Here is a 25,493-nt window from a genome sequence, read left to right on the forward strand (position 1 = left end):
CCGGGGTGGAAACAGCGCCTGGAGTTTTTACAACTCTGCGGGGCTGGGACTGACTTCTCCGGCTGGGTGAGTCCGGCGGGGGCTCCGGAGCATCGGGCAGGCACCGGGAAAGGGCGGGGGAGGGCTTCAAATGAGCCAGAAGCGGGAGAGGGGGGGTTGTTGGGGGGGGCAAATTTGGCTTGCATTGTTTCTCGAAAGTTGCAGAGTCGAGCCAGCAAATGGGGGGTGGGGGGGGGAGGCGGCGAAAGCTGACTTAGCAAGGGTGGAGGGGGGGGGTTGGAAAGGGTCGGACTGCCTTCTGCAAGCTGGCGCCCTCCGGGGTCGCTGAGACCCCCCCCGTCTCCCCTCGCGTGCCGCCAGGTCGTGCGGCCAAGGAGGATGGGCTGGGGAGTCCAACTGGGGGCGCCTCTCTTTTTTCCCCCGCGGGGGGGGCTGCCAGGGGAGGCTGCGGGGTGGAACTTCGGGGAGGGGAGGCAAAGGAAGGTTGGGGCGCGGCAGGAGCCCCGATCCTTCCACTTAATAATAATAATAATAATATAAAGTTGGAAGGGACCTTGGAGGTCATCTAGTCCAACCCCCTGCTCAGGCAGGAAACCCTATACCACTTCAGGCAAACTTCTCTTTCTCTGCTCTTGCTCGGGAGACGTGGGGACCCTCCGCACCCGGGCATCTCCCTGCCCCGCCCTTGTCGCTGGGAACAAACCTTTTCCCCACCCACCCAAAATTCTGGAGCAGTTCCCTTTTCTACCATCTCCCATTCAAGCTCAGGTTTGCCCGGGCCAGCCCAGCCTAAAACCTGGCTCTCGAGCTGCGTCTTACTTAGTTGCTTTTTTGGACCCTGCCTGATGAACTTGGCAGCCCCGACCTTTACAATCGATAGTAGTCGCTTCCAACGAAGTTTAAAAGCCCGTGTTTTGCTTTTAAGTGCTCTGGAATTTATGGATTAGATCCCTCTGGTATTGTTCTTCCTTACCCTATATGCCAGGGGTCTTCAAACTTGGCCCTTTTATGACTTGTGGACTTCAACTCCCAGAATTCCTCAGCCAGCTTTGCTGGCTGAGGAATTCTGGGAGTTGAAGTCCACAAGTCATAAAAGGGCCAAGTTTGAAGACCCCTGCTATATGCATTCCCTCTGGATTTCTCCCCCCCCACCCCCTTTGCATGCTCTCCTATTGTTTTCCATGCCTGCTTTTTCTTCCCCCGCCCTTGTTGGGCTGAACAAAAACTGGCTTTTTACCTTTGGGTAAGGAGGGGAGGCGTGAAAAAGCTTGTTGCTAAGGTGGTTCAGGGGTACCAGCTTTGTTTCACCTCCCACAAAGTTTCAACTTCAATCCCACCTCAGTCGGGGAAAGACTATCCTAGCCGATACAAGCCAATACTGATAGTGTTGTGCTAGAATAAGCTGGGCAGCCTTTACCTATATAATGCCTGGGTTAGAAGTGTTTGCAATTGTCTGTCTCACCCTGGCTGGCCAGGGGTCTCTAGTCCAACCCTTCGTCTTTTTCCTGGAATTTTTCCAGTCAACTGTCTGAGCCCGTTTCTTAATCGCTGCAGGAGGAGACAAAAGCGTGCACAGGGTGTTGTTCCAAGGAAGGAAGGGTGTTACAAATAGACCTGTTCATTTAGGATCTTGGGAGGAATTGTTTTCTTGCTGAGGTGGTTTGAAATGTCCCCTTGCTGACTTTCTGTCATCTTGGATGTGTTTGCTCTGCCTGGTTTCAGTTTGGGCGAGGAGGGGAGGGTGTATTCCCAGGTAAAGATGCTGTCAGTGGATCCCCTTGCAAAGTAGGTTTATGAATCCAGTTTGCAGCATTGCCCAGAAGGAATCGGGAGAGAAATTCGATTGGCTTTACCCATTAGGCAGAATAACAGAGCAGTGAGGAGGTAAAGAACTGCTTGCCTACAGCCCTCCCTGCAGTTTGTTCTTTAAGGTGTGGTGAGGGACCTGTGCCAAGATTGGAGAAAGCTGCTAGTTTTTATACACAGAATAGAAAAGGCTGCTATTGTGTCCTTTGCCTCAGGCAACAAACGTCTCCATCCAGGCCTAGCTCCTTCCCCATGTTCTTGTCCCTGTGCTTGCGTGCTTAGAGGTTCAACAAACCAGCACCAAGAACAGGATAAACTGAGCAGCTTTCGAAAAGACTACAAGCCGATCCCAGCTTGCAAGATTGAGTCCAGGATGTGTAAAGATAGATCCACTGATGCTCCTTTTTGAAACTTCCAGCAGCTGTTCAGTGAGGGATCTCTGAGCTTGCTTCTTTTCTTGCAGAGGTTTCATTACTCAAACTAGGTAACATCATCACTACTAGATGATATTACCTAGTTTGGGTAATGAAACCTCTGCAAGAAAACAACCAAGTTCAGAGAGCAGCAAGGACCCCTCATGTCAACCCTGAGCTACAAATATTCTCCTTTATTTTTTCTTCAGTGGCATTTGAGGACCCAGATTGTTGGGGGCAATTAAGCTGACTTTGTAATAATGCCGCTTGGGGTGTGTGTAAAAGCCCTAATAAGCAGGCATATACATAGAATGAAGGCTACTGCTAAGTTTGTAAGCCGCCCTGAGTCTTCGGAGAAGGGCGGGATATAAATGGAATTAAAATAAATAAATAAAATAAATTTGGATGCTAAATCTTATCTGTCAGCAAACGTTGATGGGTGTATCTTTTGATGTAGGGCAGAACTCTTCTCACTTTGCAGAACCTGGATGTAAGGTTTAACCCCCATGCTATATGGACACTATATTAAATCAGGAATTTCTCTAAAAATGGCTTGCCTGCTGGTTAGTTTGTGTTTAGGGCAAAGTTTGTGGCTGTGTCCGACTCTTTTTTCCAGGCATAAGAACAAAGCAAAGAGCGTAGAATCAAAACAAAACTTTCCAAGACCTCCCAGATTTTCTCCTGGTGGTGAAAAACTGGGATGGGAAGGCTAGTGTGGTGTAGTAAATTAGAAATAGGAAGAACAACATGAGTCACCCAGAGTTGTTTAAGAGGGGCAGCCATAGAAACTTTTGTTAAAAAAATAAAGAGCAATTTTCAAAGCCTGTTGAATTTTGACCAACTACTACTAGTGCTTGATCTTTCCTACCTGCTAGGCTGCGGGCCTTGATAGCTGACATCTAACTTTTAGTGTAGGCCAGGGGTCGGCAACCTTGGCTCTTTTATGACTCGCGGACTTCAACTCCCAGAATTCCTGAGCCAGCTATGCTGGCTCAGGAATTCTGGGAGTTGAAGTCCGCGAGTCATAAAAGAGCCAAGGTTGCCTACCCCTGGTGTAGGCATATCCTAAATTCAGACAACTACCTAATCTCAGAAATGTTTTCTTATAATGGCTCTGGAATCAGGCACTGGCTTCTAGATGAATGACGGAATGTCAAAAGTTATTGAATTCCTAAAATTTTGACCAAGAGCCTAACTGGTAGAATCCAGATATCCGCTCTTTTTCATTTCTGCAATCGTGCCTCAATTTCAGACACACGGCTACCATTCAGATTTTTTTTTTAAAAAAAATATACACAGAGGGGATGTATTTTCTCGAACATTGTGGGATTAAAGAATGTGCATCCAAATCTCTGCTGCTGATAAAGGTAAAGTGGGTTCTGTTGCTTTAATAGAAAGGCATTTCCGGTGCTGAGAGTACAGCTAAGTGGAAGCCGGAAATAAGAGCATTTGAAAGGTCTGTTTCCATCCAGAAATGACACTTAAATAACAGGCCTCCCCTGTTGCTCTGGGCTGTGTTTGCTTGGGAAATCTAGACCTATTCAAAACATTTTCATAATTAACTGGGACATCCTGCCCAGTTGCTTTGCTGGTGTGAAGAGTCCCAGATGAGGCAGAATTCATAAGGATGGTTTGGGGGAATATCATGGTTAACTTTTTAATCTTCATCATTACTGCGCCTAATGCTGGCTCATTCTTTGGTGTGTTTCAGGGGGATATTATGCATAAGATGTGCCTGGTATTGCTCATAGCAAAACTAGCTTATGGGTTGCAAGAATTTCTACCTAGGATGAGCTATTTCCCTGTGAACAAGGTGTCATCATGTATGGAAAGAGGAGGGGAGGGGTGTCTCCGTATAAATAGGATTGCCTTTCCAGGAAAATCTGCTTCCGGGGTTAGAATGATGAAGATGAAGCAATGATCCTTTGGCGCAGGCAGCCATTTCCCAATTTCATTCATGCTTTCCAATCCCTGTCCTGCAATGAGCAATTACACAATAACAAAAATCTGGATATGAGGCCGGCAATAACTGATCCGGAATGGCCTCAGATCGCCTACCCAAAAGAAGACCCATATGAGATGATGATTAATATTCCCAAGTGGCAAAAATTCTTCAAGGTGACAAGATACAGCAGTGGCCAAAATTGTGGAAACCTTTTAGGAAAAGTGTATTTTTCAGCTTTGATGGCTAATAACACCGCTTTTTTTTTTTGGAGCAGCACCATAAAATTATATATCCATGGAAAGCTAATTTAATCAAGAACGTAATGCAACACAATTTCTTCAATTACCTGTACTGTATTCTATGAAAAGTTATAGCCAAATAACCAGGAAAAGGAAGCACAACTTGCTTAGGTTGAGATCAGGTAGCTTTCCTTCATCTGATTGTAGCCAATGAGCACGAGTGTTTAGAGAGCCAGTCAGGTGTCATCTTGTTTTGGCAATGAGCCAGTCAGATCACAGTAGGATCCGGTTATTGATGTCATGTATTGAAGCCGAGAGGAGGACATTTGTCATTGTGTTGTTATGTGATCGCCATCAAGTTGGTTGGGTTTTTTTGTGTTTCTTTCATCTAGTGAGCTTGTAAAATGTAATAAAATTAAAGTTATGGTGCAAAGAGTTGACTGGTTGCCCAGAAAGCGGTGTAAAATAGTATTATTAAGCGAACAAGGCTACAGTTATAAAGAAACTAGAAGAAAAATTAGTGGGAACTAAACCAAAGGTATAGGGACGCGGTGGCTCAGTGGGTTAGGATGCTGAGCTTGTCGATCAGATGGTCGGCAGTTTGGCGGGTCAAATCCCGAGTGCCGCGTAACAGAGTTGAGCGCCTGTTACTCGTCCCAGCTTCTGCCAACCTAGCAGTTCAAAAGCACGTAAAAATGCAAGTAGAAAAATAGGGACCGCTACGGTGGGAAGGTAACAGCATTCTGTGCGCCTTTGGCATCTAGTCATGCCGGCCACATGACCATGGAGATGTCCTCGGACAAGCGCTGGCTCTTCGGCTTTGAAACGGAGATGAGCACCGGCCCCTAGAGTCGGAAACGACTAGCACGCATGTGCGGGGGAACCTTTACCTTTACCTTAAACCAAAGGTGGCATTTCTACTGTACACTTTTCCAAAAAGTTTTCCACAATTTTGGCCACTACTGTAGCCTGTGTATTCAAAACACTTTTCTTCCAAAATAACATTCAGATTATGCAGCATTCTGGCTTGTTAGTTGACTTCAGCTAAAAAGCCAAGAATAACCAAGAATCTTCTCCCCTTGGGAAGTTTTCTCTGGCTGTCAAACAGTGCTAGATCAATCCTTGAAAGAAGAAACATAGAAGGATCACTCGTAAAACCTGTTTAAAGCAGACAGGCAATATAACAAATCATCGTTTCTTCGTCGCAACATGGCTCCTTTAGGCATAGGGTAGAAAGTCAAACCTGAAGTGACAATTTACGTACCTGTTGAACAGGTTTGCACGGCTGCCTGCAGATTTCAAGCTGGCTAGGGAAGCAAGCAAGGGATCGTGTTAAAAAGGAATCCCAAACCTCCGCTCTACAGTATATTGTTGCGTTTCCACGTTAATGGATTTAATGGTAACAATCAGGCAGAGAACTTTGCTAGACCACGCACAGTGCAGAAGTGAAGAGTTAACTTTTCTACTCTTGTAAAGGTCTAGAGGGAGAAATAAAAACCTCTAAGATTAGTCTTCCTGAACTACTGGCCCAGTTTCAAGTCTTTGATTGATGGTGGAAAACTGATAAACTCGGCTTTCTTTAGTGAAGGTTCATCTGGAGACGGATTAGCAGAAGATGTGACGCTAGAAATAATGATAATAGTGTACATTTTGTGGCATGCTGGCCCAAATTAGCACCCCCCCCCCATTTATTTTCCTGTGAGGTGATTTTCTATTTCAAAAAAATGAGTAATGGGAGCTTTAGTCCACTTTGAAGTTCAACCTTTCTCTTTAAAGGTATTCGGAATGCTGGGGGAAAAAACAACACTCAAAGATTGCAATGTGCCTCTCTCGATAACCTCCTCCAGGACTTGAGAACACTCCAGGTCAAAAGTTCCTGGAGACGTGCATTTTGCCAATGTGTTTGTGTAGACTTTAAATCAGGAAGGTTGGCGTTGCTGCCTTCATCCATCACCTGACCATAACGTCCCTTGTGCAGATGAGGGATTAAAACACTGATTTTTATGCCAGGAATTTGCCTTGGAGCTTGAAGAACCTTTCCCAATCAGGACAGAGTTCTAGAAAACTTTGCACCCATTTTACAGATAGAGGATACTGAGACCAACCAGCAGCAGATCAAAAGCAGGCAAAAATGTAATGCTGTAGACAGAAGAGCGAGTCACAGACCTCCAGAAGTCTCTTCCTACTTTTTCCCATGGGCCGTCTTCATGCATCTTGATTTCCAACAGTGAGATTTCCTTGTTTGCTTGGCAAAACGTGGATTATTATTTTTTTAACCACTGCCACCTTGGAGGGTGCCTTTGGTTTTTTATTTTAATTTCCCAATCCTAGCATTTTCTAATGATGTCCAAGTACTGGGGAATTTTGGGCGTTGAAGTGCACAGGTCTTAAAATTAGCAAGGTTGAGAAACACTATATGCTAATCAATCTGCTTCTGCTTATCCTTTTGTGAGATCAACCAGATGTACTGTCTGCTGTATTTATATTTAGGCCAGGCTAATTTGGCTTACAAGTCAGCCTGTAGTACTCCCAACACACCATCATCTGGTGAGTATTACCAACCCAGTGTGGAGAAACAGGAGAGTCTTAAGGTTGTAGTCAGGCTGGATTGATGCCTATTTATCTAGAAGAAAGGCTTACGCAGTCTGGCTTAGCAGCTGAATTATTTCCAAATGATTTTATCCAGGACAATTTGCAAAGCAAAGCATGCTCTGACTCGTTTGTAGGTGGTTGTGGCTCAGCATGGCGTCGAACTCCACGAAACCAGCCAGCCACCCATTTCTCTGCGTGTTGGGCCAGGAATACCCAAACACCAAAGAGGGAGGGACACCTGGAAAGAAAGGGAGTAGAGGGTGTACATGGCTGGGCTTTGTGGTAGGGCAGCAGCCGTCATGTGTTCTTCTGGAGAACTTCCAAAGCCTCATTCGGTGGAACCAATCAGAGGTGCCAAATTTGCCCACGAGTAACAACTTTGCATGCTGAGCCAGTTCCAGATATAACTGAGCGTTTTCTTTAGACTGGCGTAAGACGAAACTCCCGCTGGCATCCCTCGATCATCGAAGAGAACAGAATTGTTCTTGTGTGTGTCCAACCCATTGTTGAAAGATCTTTTCCGTGGTGCACGCCCACCTACCAGTACTGTGATGATCTGTGATTCTAAAACATAGGCACTGGTGCTCAAGGAGAGGGGAACACACACACACACACACAATGGGGGCTTGGCACAGACCATGCACAGCTTGACAGCTAATGGTGGTGCCATGCCTATTAACCACAGGAAGCCATTTTCTTTTGAGATATTGGCTTGAGCTGAACAGTAGGCTCAGGAAGAAGAAAACGCTTGTGGACAAGGGCAGGAAGTCTTGCGGGCTCACTGTGTGCGAGATCAGGGTGCTTCATTTTTTTATTAAGCCATTGCATTGGTCGTTCCTTGATTGGGGTGTTGTTTACTTCTTGATTGTTGCTCTAGTGTTAATCTTCCTATTAATCACTGCTCATATGTGTGTGTTGCTTGCTGGGGCGGAGGTGTTTTGGTACCAACAGAGATGAACAAGCTAACATTAAGTCCGGAGTCTCCAACCCTGTCAAATTTAAGACTTGTGGACTTCAACTCCCAGAATTCCTCAGCCAGCATGGCTGGCTGAAGAATTCTGGGAGTTGGAGTCCACAAGTCTTCAAGTCGCCAAAGTTGGAGACCCCTGCATTAAGCAACAGCCTACTCAAGGAACTGCCAAGAACACTTCCAACTACAGTGACTAGGCAAACCAGTTGTATATAGAAATAAGAGCAACCCCACACACTCCCTTCTAAGCACTGATCACATTATGTAGTTGGGTAATGAAACATCTGCAAGAAAACAACCAAGTTCAGACTGCACCAAGGTCCCCACAGAACTTGGAAGTGTTTTGTGTTACCCTGAAGAGCACCAGAGTTGATTATGATGTTGACTGGACTTGTGGAGCCAAAGGTACTTGGCTAGCTTTCCTATACAACATCCGTTTCCCTGTGTGATAGTGTACACAATCCCTGGCTAACATAACAGGAAGTGCAATGAATATTGAGAGAGAGCCAGGTTGGAGAAGGTTGATAGGAAACGTGTGCTTTTTAGCAAGAGAACATTCTGGGGTGGCTGAACTAGAAGGCCAACATCTTCTCCGTGGCTGACGGGGAAATTCCAGGAGTTGAAGTCTCTCACTTTAAAATTTGTCAAGGCTGTTCTAGATGTATGTTAATAATGCTTGGGATAAATACATGCCCATCATCCGATAATTGTTGTGCATCGTCTTAAGTTTTGGGAGGCATACTTAGCCATCAGCATAGCGTTAAGCAGTTGTAGATAACTTCTGCACCCTCAGATATGTTGCTCGTGCGAATTACATTCAGTTCGTGGAACTTCGCAAAATGTTCAAGACTGTGAGTACATTTTCCCCCCCTTCTTTCCTTCCAGTTAAAAACTCAAAGCTAAGACCTTGGTCTTGCTATTAGTTGGTCAAGCTACTCAACATTGGTCTGCCAGAGTGATGGCGCTCCCTTTCCGGAAAGACTTGGACAAATACAGGGAACTTGATGAAGACGAAATTTTGGGCAAGTTGACTGAAGAAGAACTGAAGCAACTGGAAACTGTCCTGGATGACCTTGATCCAGAGGTGTGTACATATGGCCCCAATGCTTTGTTAGCATTTCCATAGTGTCTCCATAGGTTTCTGGATGGAAGAAGGGTTCAAGTGAGGAATCAGCCTAGACTCACTATGTAAGCACAAGAGGGTTAGCCCTGACTCGAATGCCTTAGAGCAGGGTTTCCCACCTTGGCAGATTGAAGATGCATGGACCTCAACTCTCAGAATTCCCTATGCTGTCTAGGGAATTCTGGGACTTGACGTCCCCACGTCTTAAAGTTACCAAGGTTGAGAAACCCTGCCTTACAGCCTTATCTGCTCGTTCCCAGGTGAAAGCTGCCAATCTGGGGAGATTCCTGTACTATAGGCAGAGAACAATGAAGTAGCTAGTTTGAACTCTACAGATGTGAGCCTGGTTGTTGGCGCCTGGCAGTTCTGTAAAGCACATGTTAATACAGCAGTCTCCGACACACAGCAGTTACAGCAGGAAACGGAAGAGAGAGAGAGAACCCATTTGCAGAGCCTTCCCTTTTATACAAGGCTCCTAAAGGCCCAGCTGGCTCTTAAAGGGACACAGACCTTGCTGAGTCATTCCCAACATTACATCATACATCTTACACCAGCTGGTTAGCTTTTAAATCATTACCTTGACACATTACATTTCAGTCTAAATGGGTAGGAGATATTTCCTAGGCACCAAAGCCTCAATAGAGGAAGGGGACGACAGAGAATGAGGTGGCTGGATGGAGTTACTGAAGCAGTAGGCGTGAGCTTAAATGGACTCCAGAAGATGGTAGAGGACAGGAAGGCCTGGAGGAACGTTGTCCATGGGGTCGCGATGGGTCGGACACGACTTCGCAACTAACAACAACAACATTGAGCAGCCTCAGAATAAGGCTGGCCATTTGGCTCACTCCCCGCGGGAGCGCAAGAAGATTCACCTCTTCCTTTCGTTTCACAGAATGCCCTGTTGCCAGCGGGATTCCGGCAGAAGGACCAGACTGTGAAAAAACCTGGCGGGCCTTTTGACCGAGAGAAGCTGCTTTCCTTTTTGGAGAAACAAGCCCTGGAGCAGAAAGACGTCGAGGACGTTGTGCCTTACACGGGAGAAAAGAAAGGTAGTGGCTTCCACTGAGCAACGTGGCTTGTCCAAGCTCCACTTCCTTTCTCTCTGCCCCCACTCGCAGGCTGGATTCACATGCAGGTAGTCCTCGCTTTATGACCACAGTTGGGGTCGTAACCTCCGTTGCTAAACGAGGCAGTTGTAAAATGAGTCACGCCTGATTTACTGGCCTTTTTTTGTTGTGGTCATTAAGCGAATCAGCATGGCTAAGTGAATTCAGGTTCCCCGGTTGCCTTTGCTTGTCAGAAGCCAACTGGGAAGGTCACAAATGACAATCACGGGATCCCAGGATGCTGCCACCATTGCAAATACATGCTGGTTGTCAAATTTTGATCACATGACTGCGGGGAAGCTGTCGCAGTCATAAGTGTGAGGAACAATCCTGAGTCAACTTTTTTCAGCACCATTGTAATTTTGAACAGTTGTGAAACAATTGGTTGTAAGTTGAGGGCTGCCTTTATCAGACTAAGCTATTTTGGGCTTATTAAGCCACCATCAATTGGATGTACCCCCCCTAATTAATAAGCGGGGGGGAGGGCTGAGTTCCTTCAGAATCACACTTAACCTATTTTATTTTTTATTTTGTTTATTTTTTATTTTATTTTTATTTTATTATTAATTTTATTTTACCACCCATCTTATAACAAGCTCTGGACTTAGCCCAAAGTGTGAAGGCATATTTCATGTCTCTCTTGCCTTCCCTGTCTTGAGTTCTAGGCAACACCATTCCCTCTCCAATTTATTCCCACAACAACAGCCCTGTGAAGGAGGCTGGGCTGAGAGGAGGGAAGTCCCCTCATCCTGTCCAATCCCTTCATTCTAGTGCAGGGTTCCTCAAACATGGCCACTTTAAGACTTGTGGACTTCAACTCCCAGGATTCCCCAGCCAGCCATGTCCTACCTTGGCCACTTCAAGACTTGTAGACTTCAACTCCCAATGGCTGGCTGGAGAATTCTGGGAGTTGAAGTCCACAAGTCTTCAAGTGGCCAAGTTTGAGGACCCCGATTCTAGTAGGGGGAAGGAGTTGTACTAATGTATTTCCCCCAAAATCAGACCCAACTGGAAAATAAACCCTAGCCTGATTTTTCAGGGCGCTCGTAATATAAGCCCCACCCCCAAAATAAGCCCCAGTTAAGAACATCAGCCAGACGGACACATTTAGTACCGTATTTCCCCGAATATAAGCCCTAACCGGAAAATAAACCCTACTGCCTCTTTTGGAACAAAACTTAACATAAAACCCAGTCTTATTTTCAAGGAAACATGGGTAAGGGAGAAAGCCCCATAGGTTCTGAGCGAGGGTTGCCGTAATAGAAAGCGTGCAGAACGAGATTCCCTGGAGTTTAAAAAAAAATGGGCCAAACACCCCCATCTTTCCAAAAGATCAAAACGTTGTTGTTTTTTTTAATCCACCATTGCTACGCAGAGGCTGGACCGTTTTCTCCTCTTGTTCCAGTTTGGCTGAAAGGAACAATGAGCCACTGTAGCCTGCAAAGAGAGCTGATGCAACAGAGTTTCCTTTCACAAGATGGCATTTCTGATGTAAATTTTCACTGAACTGACAAGGGCAGCTCTGTGGCTAAGAGGTCGCTGAGTTCTCAAATGGGTAGTCTGGGAAAAAAACCTGGCCCATGACCTCAGTCAGACAACCCTGGTCTATGCTGGTAATACTAGCTTGGACCATGTCTGATGAGAAGGATAGGATAGGATAGGATAGGATAGGATAGGATAGGATAGGATAGGATAGGATAGGATAGGATAGGAGTAGGAGTAGGAGTAGGAGTAGGAGTAGGAGTAGGGATAGGATAGGATAGGATAGGATAGGATAGGATAGGATAGGATAGGATAGGATAACAGAGTTGGAAGGGACCTTGGAGGTCTTCTAGTCCAGCCCCCTGCTCAAGCAGGAGAACCTATACATCTCTGACAGGTGACTGTCCAGTCTCTTCTTAAAAATTTCCAGTGATGGAGCGCCCACGATTTCTGATGGCAAGCTGTTCCACTGGTTAATTGTCCTCGCTGCCAGGAAGTTTCTCCTCAATTCCAGGTTGCTTCTCTCCTTGATCAACCATTGTTTCTCATCCTTCCTTCTGGTGCTTTGGTGAACAGCTTGACCCCCCTCTGCCTTGTGGCAGCCCCTCAGATACTAGAATACTGCTCTCCTGTATAGCAGCTTCCTCTGTATCTCTGATGGTGCAGTTTTGAGATAGGTGTGGCCGCCCTGTGATGCAACTGGTCTGAAGCCGCTTAATCGCTTCCGAAGCTACACGGAGATTTGACTTTGGCTTGGGATGTTGATGATGGATGGAACTGCCTTGCTTAATTGCCTCTCATGAAGGGTGCGCCCCGACTCGCCTAGAATGGAAGTGGATCGGTGGTTGCTGCTGTTGTCATTAGCTCAGTGGTGCCGTGTGTCCCAAACACACCTTCAACTCCAGCCAATCCCTTGTGAACTAACCTTGAGGTCACCTTTCTCCACCCTGGTGTGTCCAGAAGCCTTGGGGTTCAAGTCCCATAATTCCTTGGGCGGTCAACAGCTCAGGACGGCACTGCTGGATGCCACCGTGTTGAATTGTGACCCTCTGTGTGCGTGTTTCTGTACGGGTTCGTCTCTGTGAACCTCCTCTAGCTGAACCAAGAGAGAAGCAACCTAGAAATAAGGGGAAACTTCCTGACAGCGAGGACAATTAACCAGTGGAACAGAAGTTGCCTCCAGAGATCGTGGGCGCCCCATCACTGCAAGTTTTTAAGAAGAGGCTAGACAGTCACTTGTCTGAGATGGTATAGGTTCTCCTGCTTGAGCAGGGGTTGGGGTGCTGGACTAGAAGACCTCTAAGGCCCCTTCCAGCTGTATTCTAATTCAACTAATGTCTTTAGGTCAAGGCTAGTGATCTTTCTCAAGGAGAAAATATTCTAGGAATGTTATAAAGCTTTATATGTGCATGCTAGTAAAATAAATGCACATGCTAATAAAATTAAAATAAAATAAAGCCTACTGGCTTGCAGAAGATTTAAACTGCAGCTCCCGTTCTCGATCAATAGATATATTGGCTGGAAGTGGTGGTCCCAATAATAGAGAACTACTGGGTCTCTACAATTGGGTAGTAGGGTAGAACATTACAATGGCTTCAGTCTGGGAGTATAGCTAAAACTTGAATTGAGTGCGTTGCTGAATTTTATCTCATTTCTGTTTGGGTGGATAATGGGATTTGATTTGAGCTTTGTGCATTGCATGAAACCAGCCAACTCAGGTTTTTGATGAGAATAGAATAAGAATAAGAATAAGAAGAGAGCTGGAAGGGACCTTGGAGGTCTTCTAGTCCAACCCCCTGCTCAAGCAGGAGAACTTATACCAGTGGTCTTCAAACTCGGCCCTTTTATGACTCATGGACTTCAACTCCCAGAATTCCTCAGCCAGTATGCCTGGCTGAGGAATTCTGGGAGTTGAAGTCCATGAGTCATAAAAGGGCCGACTTTGAAGACCCGTGACTTATACCATCTCAGGTGAATGTCCAGTCTCTTCTTGAAATCCTCCAGTGATGGAGCTCCCACGATTTCTCGTGGCAAGCTGTTCCACTGGTTGATTGTGCTCACTGTCAGGAAGTTTTTCCTTAATTCCAGGTTGCTTGTCTCTCTGATCAGTTTCCAACCGTTGTTTCTCGTCCTTCCCTCTGGTGCTCTGGTGAACAACCTGGTCCCCTCTGCCTTCTGGCAGCCCCTTCTATTCCTTTGGTAAGACATGGTTTATAGTTCAGCATAATATATGGAACAAACCATCTGGAACAAACTTGCTTGGCAAACCCCAATTAGCACAGGAGGAGTTCCTAATCTCTCTTCGTTGCTTTGATGCCATTGGTTGCACTCAAGCAATCGTCAGTGCATTAAGTGTTGAGGGAATCTCGATGTGTGTTTTTTTTCTGGTTTCCAAGCCGAGCAGAACCGGTTCTCCTTCCTCTGAGCAGCTTCCTCAGTAAATAATAGCAGTGTTCCCAAATTATCACCAGAACGTCCACGGCTTTTGTGAACGCCTGTGCAGATGTGTTCTCTGGGCAACGCTTGTGTGGGTTATGCGTCAAGAAGGAAGAATCTGCAAGAGCTTTTTGATCGTCTGCCAACTGTTAAGTCATTATTTCCAAAGGCCATACAGGGTAGGGATTTTTTAAAAAATAAAAATAAAAATCTTTGGAGTCAGTAAACAATAAGCTTAAGATTTTTTCCTTGAAGTATTTGCTCATTACCTGGAAACGAATCTGAAATTTTCTCTAAAGGCAAACCGAACCAAGAAGAATCTTGTTAGCTTCGGTGAAACAAACTTATGTTTCAGGTATGGCCCTTTTTACAGAGGGAGCAGCTACATAGCATTCCTAGAAGTTTAGTCACAGCATCTGGAAGAGAACAATAGCCCATCTTGGGTTTGAATGTGGTTCAGATGAGGTTAGCCTGCTTCACTTCGAAACTAATCGTCCCAGCTTCTGCAAAAGTTACCTCCAAATAGAGCTGACAAAATATCTTAACTGTTTTGTTTACTTTAAAAAAAAATCATCAAGCTTTGCTATGGCTAATAATAGTATTTGGAGCCAAGGTGAAAAGCAGGAACGTCTGGTTAATGGACCAACGATAGAGAATGCTTGCTTTGTTCTAGGACAGTGTTTCAGCAAGTTTAAGATATGTGGACTTTAACTCCAAGAATTCCCCAGCCAGCATAGTCCACACATCTTAAAGTTGAGATTCTGAAACACTGGGGGTTTTTTTCAGGAGAGGGGGTTGTTCAAAATTTAATTTCTTCAATTGTGCCTTGGCCGAGTCTCCTATATTGCTAGCAAAGTGACAGGTGGATTACGATCCATTTGGAGCAGACAAAGAGTGGGAGGCGAGTGAAATAAACAGCCTGGAGGTTTCAGCCTGCAGGGTTTTTTCATTGATTTAAATCAGGGGTCTTCCAACTTGGCCCTTTTATGACTTGTGGACATCAACTCCCAGAATTCCTCAGGAATTCTGGGAGTTGATGTCCACAAGTCATAAAAGGGCCAAGTTGGAAGACCCCTGATTGGAATAAAACCACAGAGACAGTTGCAACACTTCTTGTGTAAACTCTTGTTTGGCTCCCGTCCTAAAGATATCGATCCAAGATTGATCCCCACGAAATACAGCTGGGTGTGTGTGAATCCTGCCCTGATAATTGATAAATGGCGATTGATGGCTTGACATAACATGAGCCTCTTGATTCGAGCTAATCATGGTTTGTTCAACCAGCCATTTGTGACACTTGTATGCCACCCAAGGGCTCTTTTTTCATACACCCCACCAAGAAAATGCCAACCTTTGTGTCGTCCTCTGGCTTCCATTAATTGCATTATTGCTGAAATAGATTCCAGATGTTGCAAATGTTTGCTCTGACGTTTCATCTTAAAATAATAATAATAATCCAGGTTAGAGCCTGCCAAGGCCTGCGATGATGTGCAAGTAAATGTAAAAGAAACAGAAACCAGATGGTGAAGGGAGTTAAATAAAGAGATCCACAGCTGTTTGTACAATTCTGTTTCCTATATTGGGCTAGTCTCGTATCGTTTAAAATATCTACATTTTGTCTTCCTATATGTGTCTTGATGCTAGAGTACATAGGAAAAAAAATCCCTTTTTAGAGGCAACCTATAAGTATAGACATGCACACAGCTAAGTAAAGTAAGATTTAAACACACACAGATATACTTACACTTTATTCTGGGAAGTGTATGTGGTATAATGATAGAGTGTGGCATAATTATATATAGTACAGTTACAGAGTTGGAAGAGGCTGTTCAGAAATTCAGAATAAATTGTCCCTCTGACCAAGCACACTCAGTGAACAGGAGAACCACTATTTTCCTGCATTACTGTTTCCACCGTTGACTTATGCTTACCGTTAAACTTATTTATTTCTGCCGTTTTACAGTTTAAACCTCTCGCTTCTTTTTCTTTATTTGCATCCTGCCTTTATTATTTTTTACAAAGAGTGCAAGGCGGCCAACATATCCACCGTCCTCCTCCTATTTTCCCCATTAAAAAACAACAACCCTGTTAGGTGGGATGGGCTGAGAGAAAGAAAGTGGACCAAAGTCACCCAGCCAGCTTTCATGGCTAAGTTGGGACTTGAATTTCCATCCAAAATCCGGTCTCAAAAGTATTTGGTTGCTAAAGAAACGTTTCCTGGTGCTGATAAGAACGGCAGTCCCGAACGGAGGTACCAGGTTACTTCTGCTTTAGAGCCAACTGTTCTGAGCTAAAGACTGTTGTTGTTGTTAGTTGTGAAGTCGTGTCCGACCCATCGCGACCCTATGGACAATGTTCCTCCAGGCCTTCCTGTCCTCTACCATCTTCTGGAGTCCATGTAAGCTCACGCCTACTGCTTCAGTGACTCCATCCAGCCACCTCCTTCTCTGTCGTCCCCTTCTTCTCTTGCCCTCAATCTTTCCCAGCATGAGGCTCTTCTCCAGTGAGTCCTTCCTTCTCATTAGGTGGCCAAAGTATTTGAGTTTTAGCTTCAGGATCTGGCCTTCTCAAGAGCAGTCAGGGTTGATCTCCTGTAGGACTGACCGGTTTGATCGCCTTGCAGTCCAAGGGACTCGCAGGAGTCTTCTCCAGCACCAGAGTTCAAAGGCTTCAATTCTTTGGCGCTCAGCCTTATCGTGGCGAAGGGGCTTGCGTAATTCAATGAAGCTATGAGCTATGCCATGCAGGGCCACCCAAGACGGAAAGGTCATAGCAGAGAGTTCTGACAAAACGTGATCCACTGGAGAAGGAAATGGCAAACCACTCCAGTATCTTTGCCATGAAAACCCTATGGACAGTACCAAAAGGCTAAAGACTGAGGCCATCCTAAATTGCTTGTTTTTAATCTTCCCTTGAACAGGAAAAGTTTTCATCCCCAAACAGAAACCAGTACAATCTTACACAGAAGAAAAAGTGACGCTTGACCCAGAACTGGAGGAGGCACTGACCAGTGCCACTGACACAGAATTGTGTGATCTTGCAGGTCTGTCAGATTTGTTAATGTCTCACTGTGGGAAGGGGGCTTTTGTTCCGAGTGGAGCAGTCACTTAATCGTTTTTGTTTATTGGGGATACAGATGCCGGTGTATAAATATTCTGGATGGGATCTTGTCTGTTTTGCGGCCAATCCCCGTCTTCTTTTCCCCTCTTCCTTTCTCGCCACTTGGAGGCTTAGCGGAAGTAATCATGGGAAACGGGAAGTTTGATTGCCTCTCTCTGCCTCGTTTCAAGGGAAAGGATAAAGTGCAATAAAGGTTTATACTGTCCCCACCCTCTTTTCTTTAATTCCAGCCATCCTCGGAATGCACAACTTGATAAGCAGCTCTCAGTTCCACGAAATTGTGGGAAGCAGCAACGGGGTTGGCAGTGAGAATTTCACAAGTGAGTTTTCCACTTGGAAAGACTGAAGATGAAGCATGCAGCTTTTTTGTAGAGTGGGGCAATGAGCTCTCAACGCACTGGTGGGGCCAGACTAAAGAGATGCGCAAAACCGGCGTCTGATTAAATTAAATTTGCATGAAAACTCCGTTCATTAAATAACGTTTCATAGGGCTACCTCCATAAACTTAACTAAATCCCCTTTACTGCCTATTTAAAAATTGGAGGTCAGCGTTTGGAGAAGTCCTGTTGACTTAACGATCGACAATCTGTCCCAGGGTGTGATTTAGAAATGGGTTATCCTGAAAGAAATATATACCTTTTAAAATAAGGAATTAAATTGCTATTCACTTTCTGAGCTGGTACGGTAATAATGCAGCGATGCGTGAGCATGAAAAATAGGGGTCATATACTACTTTAAAAAGTCCCACCCTGTATTAGTTGTAGGAAGATTTGGCTTAGCCGGGACTTGTAATGAAAATACATAATGAGTGCCTATAATACATGTTTTTTTACCTCTTCAGATGTAGTTAAAGGTGAAAAGATGACCCCACTCTTTGACGAGCCACCCAACCCCACAAATGTGGAAGACTGTTTGCAGAGGGTTAAAGATAACGATCCTCGCCTTGTTGAAATAAACCTGAACAATATCAAGGTAAGAATTGAGTAGAACAAATAAAACAGCAGCTCCCAACCTTTTCTATACCCCGCACCCCTATAAGGCTTCTGATATATTCTCCCACCCCTTACAAAATATATGCATATGTGAATATATGCATACACACCGGGGGTCTTCAATCTCGGCCCTTTTATGACTCGTGGACTTCAACTCCCAGAATTCCTGAGTCAGCGTGGGGGAACTATGGCCCCTTCATGACTCCTGGACTTCAACTCCCAGAATTCCTGAGCCAGCCTGGCTCAGCTTGGAAACCTCTCCCTTTTCCCTCAGCATGGCTGGCTGAGGAATTCTGGGAGTTGAAGTCCACGAGTCATAAAAGGGCTGAGTTTGAAGACCCCTGATACACACTATAATTTTGAAACTAATCCCAAGTTTTTGCACCCCCTGGAATATTGTCTCGCACCCCTGGTTGGGAACCCCTGGAGTAAAATATTTCTTTTAGGGCAGAGCATCACAATGATAGAGTTCATAGGATTGCAGTTTATGAGGGTGATTAATGGGGCCATAGTTGCTAGCCTGGTCCTTCCTCTGCTGTCATGTGTTGGAAGAGAATATCGGAAGCTGTAAATACACAGATTCTTTGCACCATTTAGAAAAGGAAGCAGCACCTTTTCCTGGAATAAAAGTTTCAGTCAATGTTCACAAGCTTGCCTTTTTTGCTTGACTTCCAGAACATTCCCATCCCAACTCTAAAAGAATTTGCCAAAGCCCTGGAAACGAACACCTACGTGAAGAGCTTCAGCCTTGCAGCCACTCGGAGCAATGACCCTGTTGCCATTGTAAGCAAAGAGGCAAATTTGGCACTCACAACTGTGTCTTAATAGATCATTGGAGATGGGAGAAAGTGGTCCAGACCACTCAACAGCTGTTTATGTCTATTTAAACCAGGGGTCTTCAAACTTGGCCACTTTAAAACTTGTGGACTTCGACTCCCAGAATTCTGGGAGTCGGAGTCCACAAGTTTTAAAGTGGCCAAGTTTGAAGAGCCTTGATTGAAACACTTAACACTGTCGTGGGTGTTGGATTCCTTGGGGGGAATCAACTGTAACTGATGGTTCAGGTCCGATGCAGGAGGAGATCCCAGCATGTGGTCCGAAGTACTGTAATGAGCCAGTTCTGTGATTGGTCCTTAAGAAGAAGAGGCTGGCCAAATCTCTTTAAGCTTTCTCCCATTGGTCAGATCCCTCAAGTTGAGGAGTTGTCACGAATGTGAAAGTCTTACGGCGTGTGGTGACTTTTGTTTAGCTTGGACAAAGCCACCTGGTTAATTTCAGACTAATATTTAAACTTGAGAGGCAAGTTAGTAATGTATCACCAAGCCAATTCTGTCAAGCAGGGCCATTCAGGAAAACGAGCCAATGTTTGAAGTCCCAAAAGGCAACTGGATGGTCTTGTTTGTTTGTTTTTCTTTGCTTGAAAACATTTTGCTTCTCACCCAAGAAGCTTCTTCAGTTTGGTTCGTCTTCAGCATAACTAAAGGAGCTTCTTGGATGACAAGCAAAATGTTTTCAAAGAAAGGGAAAAACAACAACAACAACAAAACGACAATCCCGTTGCCTTTTGGGAAAAGCACCTTTGGGACAACCATGACTTCGATGATTGAGAATCTCCATTGATGTAATGTTTGAAGGCACCAGGAAGAGAGAAATGTGCAAATCAGGACAGCCCCAGATACCCCAGTTTTTTTTAGCTTTGAGAGATGCCAGTTATGGGCAACTTCTTTCTCTCATTTGCATTGCAATATGTAAAGAAGCCTGGGTGTGTTCTGTTGTGAATCCAGTCCAGTGTGAACTTCATTGCTGCTTTTTTTTGTTTGTTTGTCTCTCGAGGCTTTTGCAGACATGCTGCGGGTGAACCAGACTCTGAACAGCCTCAACGTTGAATCCAACTTCATCACCGGCGCAGGCATTCTGGCCTTAATAGAGGCACTGAAAGAGAATGAAACTTTGACCGAGATCAAAATTGATAATCAGGTAACCTCAATACGTTCTTTTTACCTAGTGAGGGATCTAAAAGGTGGGCCAACCAAGCCTTGCTTTAAAAGTGAAGCTGGAAGACGGCTATTTTTGAGAGCTGTTGCAGGGGAATTGCTTATGAAACACAAGCCAGGTGCTGTTCACCAGCCTACCGAAAAAGGGGAAGTCTCTTTCCTTCAAGGCTTTGTTGCATGGGGTGCAGCCTGTTGAGCTTAATATATATCATGGTTTCTAACCTTAAAAGATGGCTCATTTTGCCCTTGGAGATGAGAACTCCTTGCCGTTCAAGCCATGCAGTTTGCTTTAGCCAAGGAAGAAGGATCTCCCAATCCTGACGTTGCTTTTGCTGATGCATCCCATCAGCTTCAAACAACTCTCTTGTAACAAACCAGCATTTGTTGACTTCCTCCTTGGATGATTTCTGACAGAGGCAGCAACTCGGGACTCCGGTAGAAATGGAGATAGCCAAGATGCTTGAGGAAAACGCCAAGATCCTTAAGTTTGGGTATCATTTCATGCAGCAAGGACCCCGAACCAGAGCAGCAGCTGCGATCACAAAGAACAACGATTTAGGTAAGATAAGCTGTGCCGCAAAAGGAATAAGGATGACAGTCCCAGAGGTGCTTTTTTTAGGAGGCAACTGGACTTTCCTGCTTTTTTTCTTTTGAAGAAGTTTCGCTTCTCATCCAGGAAGCTTCTTCAGCTCTGACGAGGGTGGGCTATGGAAGGATTTTTATCAGTCAGAGTTGAAGAAGCTTCTTGGATTGAGAAGCGAAATGTCTTCAAAGAAAAAAACAAAAAAGTCCAGTTGCCTCCTTAAAAAAGCCCTTTTGGGACAACCATGACCTGGATGACTGAGAATCTCCATAGTCAATAAGGGCGATACTGAACTTCCTTTGATTCCTCGTTCTAGTACAAGTGAGTCAGCAATAATAAACCATACACGTTTGTGTTTTTTTTAAAAAAAAATCAGTTTCCCGAATGGCTTTCTCCATTCTTCATTGATTTTTCTTAAATGCAATCAAGTGATGAAGGTTTCCCACCCAAAATGAGGTGGAGACTTGGTTTAGTTACTAATCATCCCAATATGAATTTGTCCCAAAGGCACTTTTCCAAAAGCCAACTGGAATTTCTTGGTGGTTTCCTTGAAAAATATCTCAGATCTGACGAAGCTTCTTGGACGAGAAGTGAAATGTTTTCAAGGAAAAAAACCTAAGGCAATCCAGTTGGCTTTTGGAAAAAGCGCCTTTGGGACATCCATGACTGGATGATTGAGACCCTCCATAGATAATATGAATTAGCGAATGCAGAGTCTTTTGACTCTGTTAAGCAATCATTCAGCTAGGCATGGTATCTACCTCAGTGCATTCTGGAAAACTGAGATAGACTGCGGTGGCTCAGTGGGTTAGGACGTTGAGCTTGTCAATCAGAAGGTCGGCAGTTTGGCGGGTCGAATCCCGAGTGCCGTGTAACAGAGCGCCTGTTACTCGTCCCAGCTTCTGCCAACCTAGCAGTTCGAAAGCATGTAAAAATGCAAGTAGAAAAATAGGGACCACTACGGTGGGAAGGTTACAGCGTTCCGTGCACCTTTGGCGTCTAGTCATGCCGGCCACATGACCACGGAGACGTCCTCAGACAAGCGCTGGCTCTTCGGCTTTGAAACGGAGATGAGCACCGGCCCCTAGAGTCAGAAACGACTAGCACGCATGTGCGGGGGAAGCTTTACCTTACTTTACTATTCATTCTGAAAGTAATCCCTTTAGTGTCCTAGTTCAGGTGACAGACATGAAAAATCATGCTTGGTGAGAGCACTGAAATACAGCTCACAGCTGTGGCCAGAGCAGTGGCACCATGCAGGCTTGCAGCTTTTCATGCACATCTCGTTCGAATGACCTGAAAGACGGACATCTGAGTGAGGAGACGGAACTTATTCCGCCATTTAACACAACCGTTCTGAATGGGAAAGCAAAATAACCTTTTGGGGGGCGGGGATTTAATTATCAGCTTCTGAGACCCATTCTGCTCTCCTCTCTGCATCTCCCAAATTCCAGCACTGTGGAATCTCTCTAGTACTTTGCTCTCCCCCCCCTTCCTTCTTCCATCTTTAGCCTGGTGCCTGGGAGTAAAAATCTCTGCCGATCTCCTTGCATCTCTTCAGCCCTGAAGCTTCTGAAGGGGTTATTGCAAATGTCCACTTGGTATTGAGCGCTAAGGGGAGAAAAGGCCGTTGAAAAGGTCACCTAATTGTGCCTCTGCATGCTTCCCTCTCACAAGCCTTGCATGCGTTTTTTCCTTCTGCTTTTTTCTGTCGTTTGTTCCTACACAACTCTCCTGTTCAGGGGCGGTTTCAGCCACTACTAGTGTGGTGGTTTTGGCATGACAGGGCTGTGGAGCATGGGTGGCAGAGTGTACAGATGCAGGAGTTTTCCTGGGGCTTTAAAGGTACGGTGCCGTTCTGCCAAACCACTGCAAAGGTTACCACTGAATTGGTGCATTTAACGATAGCGAAGAGGGGAAATAGGAATTCATGTTGAGCTTGTTGTGCCTGTTGTGGATTTTAAATATTAATGGTATTTTTGTTTAAATATTAACGGTATTTTTGTTTAAAGCTGAACTGAATCTAACTTTGTCCTAGCTCCATCCATTTCCTTGTCCTTTAGGGGTATAGCACTCCCCCTCCACCCAAAATATCCCATTGGTTTTGATTACAAGCAGGCCTCGACAGTATGAGTTCATTTGGGAGCAGAATTTCCATTGCTAAGCAAAAAGGGGATTGTTAAGTGAGTCACACCCATTTTTATGACCTTGAGTCACTGTGATTGTGAAGTGAGTCACGCGGTCGTTAAGCAAATCCAGCTTCCCTCTTGGACTTAGCTTGTCGGAAACCAGCTGGGAACGACACAAATGGCGATCGCCAGAGCCCAGGGACCATACATTTCAATTATGCAACCTTGGGAACGCTTCAGCGGTCGTAAGCGCGAGGAGCGGTTGCAGGTCACCTTTTCAGTGCAACTTCAAACGTTCCCTAAATGAATGGTTACAAGTTGAGGACTGCCTGTGACCCCTTCCCTTCTGATGAACGGAACATGTTGAATTCCCACCAAAGTTACTTCTCGCTTTTCTCTCTCTCTTTTTTTTGTCCCTCTGCTCTGTCCCTCCTCCTTTGGACAGTTCGCAAGCGGAGAGTGGAAGGTGAGCAGCCATGAAGCCTCCAGGCCGTCAGAAGCACAAAAGAGGAGAGATTCTGGACCTCCATGAAGGGCGCCCACTTCCCCTGGGATTCAGCAACCCCAAGATTTTTTTCTTACTTGCATAGAAGGGAAAAGACTGGAATTAGCATTCCTCTTTTTGTTCATACGGATGAGCGTGTAAATATATATATATAAACAAATATATATATATATATATACATATCTTTCTATATATATATATATTTGATAAAGTTATATTACTAGTGCTGGTATCCAATACACGATTTGAAAAGCTGCCAGCCCCATCTGTCCCGAGGCTGTTTCCTTTTTTGTTTCAGGACTTGGGACCCAAAGGCTTCTGAATAGATTAATGCCAACTCTAACATGGGTGGCGCGGAAGCTGCAGAGTCAACAGCTACTGTTTAAGGGGGCAAACGGTGTCAATTCTCTGAGAGAAACTAATCCGATAGGAAGTGCGGAATTCTAATATAAGCATGGAGGCGTCAAACCAATGTTTTTGTCTGTGTCATGGAGGGAATTTTTTTCCAAAAAACAAAGGGAAATGAGGGAAATGACTTCAGCAACCAATGATGCACGTCGGTAATATTTCTTTTGTTCCCCCATTCTGGCCCACTCAAAATGCTTTCCTGAAGACAGCCCCAAAATTTATTATTATTATTATTATTATTTTTTGCTGTAAGGGTGCTTCGGTTGCTGCTTATTTTCCCCTCTTCGTGGTGAGCTCAGTTGGCAAAATTGGTGCTGGGTGCCTTAAAACCTTCCCCACCTGGGCAGCTTATTTCTCTGAATTTGCAGAACAGGATATGTCCTCATTTTGCTCTGACATGTCCAGACTGGATGTATTTATAGAAAAAAAAATCCTATTTCATCAACTTTGCGTTGGGTTCTGCTACTTTGGTATTTAAATATGTGCATGAGAGAGGCAGAGAGAGAGAAAATATATTTGTATATATAAATTGCAGCATATCAAACCCTGGCTGCTAAGCTGTAACACAACATGCTGGTCCATCAGTGTGGGTTGAAAATATCTTGTGACTCAGATTTCCTACAAATTTCACACATTCCGGCCAGCCACAATCTGGGACACTATTGCAGCTCACCCTGATGCGTGCCTGCAGCTAGGCTCCTGGATCAGAGAAACGTATCCTTTCTGAATTTCCCACCCTGTCCCGTCACCCCTAGCTGAGCATTAATTCAAGACTTGGTTGGAAATTCAGATTTTAATTTCCCCAAATGCCTAAGGGCAGCAATACTTTGGTCATGTTGTGGCATCCTAGGACGTTCTCCGTGATAAAGCACATTGATGGCTGTTGGAAGGGGTCTAACACGGCAAAGCACTCTTGAAGCCATCCCATAATAGGCATTATCTCAACTGAGTATGCAAGGAGAATCCTTCATTTTAAAATAATGATAGGGCTCACACTGGACTCATTTGCAGCAAAAGGCAAGTTCAGGATTTTGAAAATTTTAAGGTTTACTCGAGAACAAGCATAATAGGAAATGCTGCTCCGTTACTCTTGCTTGCTAATCAGCAAATGCTTCTTATGTCCAAATCAAGTTTAAGGTTTGGTGAGAAAGCTATAAATTAGGAATCCCACTGTGTTTCTTGTTCCTATTCCCGCTTGTCAAAAGGAAAAAAGAACCCCGTATATTTCTTGAACTTACAAAACTGAGGTGGTCCACAGTTCCAACTTGTTCTTTGGGGACCCCCGATTCAACTTCAAATGATAAAAAAAATGTGGTTAAATGATAAAAATGTTTGAAAATGATAAATGTCTTTTTTAAAATCCTTGCAACAGTTGGAATTAAAGAGATGCTTTCACAAGCTTGGTTATCACTGTAAAATATTGTCTTGCACTACAACCGCCGCTAAAAAAAGAAAAATCTCTGCTGCTGATTTACAGCTTGACAATTTCATACTGTGTGGCCATTTTATAGCATAGCCCATCAGACTGGCCTTGGGAAAAGTAAGAGGAAGGCAATGAAATATCAGCGGTAACATAAAAAAGGGGCAGTTGTACCTATTTTGTATATAAAATAGGATTCACAAAGGAAGCACCAGCTTTATTTAATGTCA

General features: G+C 44.7%; 1 protein-coding gene across 4 annotated transcripts; it reads left to right on the forward strand.

The window, feature by feature from the left end:
- LOC310645477 (tropomodulin-3-like) lies at window positions 1–25,241 on the forward strand. Of its 4 annotated transcripts, none has more exons than XM_083371231.1 (10): window positions 1–66; window positions 8,851–9,049; window positions 9,981–10,137; window positions 17,033–17,155; window positions 17,463–17,552; window positions 18,074–18,204; window positions 18,900–19,007; window positions 20,058–20,201; window positions 20,633–20,777; window positions 23,376–25,241. In XM_083371231.1, the coding sequence occupies exons 2-10, from the start codon at window positions 8,924–8,926 to the stop codon at window positions 23,408–23,410; spliced, it is 1,059 nt and encodes a 352-aa protein (XP_083227357.1). In that variant the 5' UTR covers window positions 1–66; window positions 8,851–8,923; the 3' UTR covers window positions 23,411–25,241. The 4 variants fall into 4 exon arrangements, with proteins under 4 accessions (XP_083227357.1, XP_083227359.1, XP_083227360.1 ...); XM_083371233.1 differs by lacking the exon at window positions 1–66 and adding an exon at window positions 6,594–6,630; XM_083371234.1 differs by lacking the exon at window positions 1–66 and adding an exon at window positions 6,732–6,950.
- The last annotated feature ends 252 nt before the right edge of the window (window positions 25,242–25,493 follow it).

Source organism: Vipera ursinii (genome assembly GCF_947247035.1).
Source record: "Vipera ursinii genome assembly, chromosome: 11".
In the NCBI taxonomy this organism is placed as follows: Eukaryota; Metazoa; Chordata; class Lepidosauria; order Squamata; family Viperidae; genus Vipera; species Vipera ursinii.

Coding starts and splice junctions, on each gene's coding strand:
- LOC310645477 (XM_083371231.1), top strand. CDS start 8,924: ATGGCGCTCCCTTTCCGGAAAGACTTGGACAAATACAGGGAACTTGAT. Junction 9,050..9,980: donor TGGATGACCTTGATCCAGAG/GTGTGTACATAT, acceptor TTCGTTTCACAG/AATGCCCTGTTGCCAGCGGG. Junction 17,156..17,462: donor AGAATTGTGTGATCTTGCAG/GTCTGTCAGATT, acceptor CTTTAATTCCAG/CCATCCTCGGAATGCACAAC.